Source organism: Myotis davidii, unplaced genomic scaffold (assembly GCF_000327345.1).
Source record: "Myotis davidii unplaced genomic scaffold, ASM32734v1 scaffold176, whole genome shotgun sequence".
Lineage (NCBI taxonomy): Eukaryota > Metazoa > Chordata > Mammalia > Chiroptera > Vespertilionidae > Myotis > Myotis davidii.
In genome coordinates, this window is record NW_006287911.1 from 1,147,927 (window position 1) to 1,150,974 (window position 3,048).

The 3,048-nt window shown below is 38.2% G+C and overlaps 1 protein-coding gene across 1 annotated transcript in view; it reads left to right on the forward strand.

Moving 5' to 3' along the window:
* Positions 1-3,048, forward strand: part of BAZ1A (bromodomain adjacent to zinc finger domain 1A) — a 105,982-nt gene that overhangs the window by 49,245 nt on the left and 53,689 nt on the right. Inside the window, exon 8 of the mRNA XM_015561312.1 lies at positions 1,013-1,018. Coding sequence (XP_015416798.1) covers positions 1,013-1,018 — 6 coding nt within the window. The remainder of the gene's footprint in view (positions 1-1,012; positions 1,019-3,048) is intronic.

The following is a 3,048-nucleotide window of genomic DNA, read 5'->3' on the forward strand; positions in this document are numbered from 1 at the left end:
GAGGTTTATGGCCTTTGCTTACAATGTTGCGAATCTGCTGGCTGTAGTCCGGTGGTATTTGTTACATTCTTAGACTGCAGGCTCAGAGGCCTGCAGCCGCAGGCGGGGAACGTTGGTTTCCTCCATCACTGAAGCAAGCTAGCCTCATGTTAGTTTCAAGCTGCTGGCTGCCATCTTGGCTGACAGTTAATTTGCATATCTCGCTGATTAGCCAATGAAAAGGGTAGCGGTCGTACGCCAATTACCATGTTTCTCTTTTATTAGTGTAGATTGGATTAAATACTGCTTTTGCAATTTCTAGAATTGCTAGATGGTACAGGTACTACCACTTTTTTTCCTGATAAAAATGATTAACCAGGTGAGAATAGAAGGAAAACTTGGAAAGGGAATGGTTGTGGGGGTGGGGTAACTATAATTTTCTAATAGTGTGGTTATGGCTCACAAAAATAGATCAAAGAACAACGCTGAAATAGATCTTACTAGATAGGTGAACAATATATATATAATAAAAAGGACATCAGAGACCAACACTAAGATTATAATTTATTCATAACTGTTAAAGGAGGACAAATAAAGTTTATAAACCTCACATTGTACACTGAATAAAAAGTTAAATGATAAAACTAATTCTTTAGAATGAAAAAAACACAAGCAACAGTGTGGTGTTGCCAGAGGGAAGGGAGTGGGGGGGAGAAGGGGGTCCTAATATATGGTGACCAAACAAGATTTAACTTTGGGAGGTGAGCACATGGCACAATATACAGATTTTGTAATATAGAGACCCACACCTGATACCTATATGATCATATTGACCAATGTCACGCTAATAAATTTAATAAAAATTAAAAAATAAAATTCATTTATCAAAATACCAAAAAAAGATAGTGAATGATTAAACTACTTCATTTTTTATATTACTACTAGTGTCTCGGTGCACGGATTCATGCACATTGAAAGGAAATTAATTAGAAGAAATACTTTAATATTGCTATTTGCCTTTTCCCTATAATAGAAGTGTCAACCAAATTCATGATCGACAATGACAGATCGAAACACACGTGTGATTGGCGCCAGCGAGAACTTTATATGTATCACAAATGTACGAGTCAACTTAGTCTTTTATATAGAGAGAATAAACTTGCTTAATTAGACCTGCTTTCTGATATAGCTAAACTTTTTCCAGCCCAGTGAAGCACCCCAACTTCTCTTTCAGGTAATTGTCAGCAACACAGCAGTAAATATCAATACAAAGCCGATTATTATTATAGATCATGCAGGGAGAACAAAGGGTAAAATATTTAACTGCAGCAGTGTTTGACTATATTCTGTGCAGTGAGAAAACCTGAAGTCATTTTCAAGGTCCACCATTTCTTTTCAGTCAGATCAAGTTTCTAAACTTTCTAAATCTCCATTTTCCGGCTAATGAAAAGAAAATAGGATTCTACCAAGTCTCCTATCTACCTACTCCATGACTTCTGTTAGGATAAAATGAGATGAGGCATGGAAAAATGCTTCACAAACATATGGTTAAACTGTAAAATGTTTGCACCTGGCTATAAAGCCAGTTGTGTTCCTGGGCTGAAGAAACTGCAAGGAGGCTAGTCACTAGGGAGAGGAGGCTGGGTGTTGCTACATGACATCATTACGAGGCGCCCACAGCAACCCTTTCCAGACTGGGCTGGGCTGGGCTGGGTTGTGGGCCACATTTTGTGCTATGGGGTCTTGGCAGTGTTCACTGCAATTTGGTGGGTTGTCACTCTGGGGTGGTAGTGCCTGTGTCCCACTTGGGAGAAGCCAAGTATTGGTTTGTCTGGTACCGTTTATTTTTAAATGGCCAGTGCATGTCATGGTGCACTGAGCATCTGCCCCCTGGTGGTCAGTGCACATCATAGCTACTGGTCAGATGGACGAACACTAGCCTTTTATATATAGAGGTAGTTTATTAGTTGATATATTTTAAAATAAATTTGACTAGTACTAATTTGAATTCACATTCTGTAATTTATCTATGATACCTTGGGTAAGTAAGTAAAATAACCTTTTGGGGCTTCACTTCTGTCTTCCTCAAGTGATGGTAGTAATATTTGTCAGTAGATCAAGGGTTGGCAAACAAGCACCAGTGGGCAAATACCTGCTAGCTGCCTGGTTTTATAAATAAAGTATTTTTGGAGCACACATATAAAAAGAGAGAGAAATATTTAACACACATTGGGATAAATGCTAAATCTAAGTAAAAAAAGCAATAGAATGGGTAAGGGAGATGTATTACATGCATCATAAATCAGCTATTGTATGCTTAAGATTGATTCATTTCATTATATCTAAATGTTACATCAAAAGAAAATAAATGAAAAAATAGATTAGTAATCACTAGAGACCAAGATAGATTACAGGCAGTCCTTAGGTTACGTGGGACTCAACGTATATCATTTCGTGGTTACGTCACCATCTCCCATTTATTTAAAAAAAAAAAGTTCCCTCATTTCAACGTGTGTACATATCTGCTTTGTTTTTTATTATTTATTTACCACAAGTAAAGGTCAGGAATTGTTATCTTTCTTTTAATTTTTTTTTACTGTTTCACTTCATTACTGCTGTGTATGTGTTCCATGTGAGTGACATAGGTGCTTATGTAGGTGGGTTCCAACTTACGGCAAAAATCACGTTATGTTGTTCCTGATCTCCGATGTAACCCGAGGACCTACTGTATTTATTAAATAAAACTGGGCCCTGCCAGTGTGACTCAGTGGTTAGAGCATCGACTTGTGCACCAAAGGGTCTTGGATTTGATTTCCAGTCAAGGGCAAATACCTGGGTTACATGGTTTTCTTCCTAGTAAAGCTAATTAATTATGCCCCCCACACATGTAGGAGACAATGAGTCAATGTGTCTCTCTCACATTTATGATTTATCTTTCTGTCTCCCCTTCCTTCCACTCTTTCTAAAAATCAATGGAAAAAATATCCTTGGGTGAGGATTAACAACAACAAAACAAGTCCCTGTCCTGGGAGGGGGTGGATTCTTCCTGACCGGCCACCTCTGGAAGCA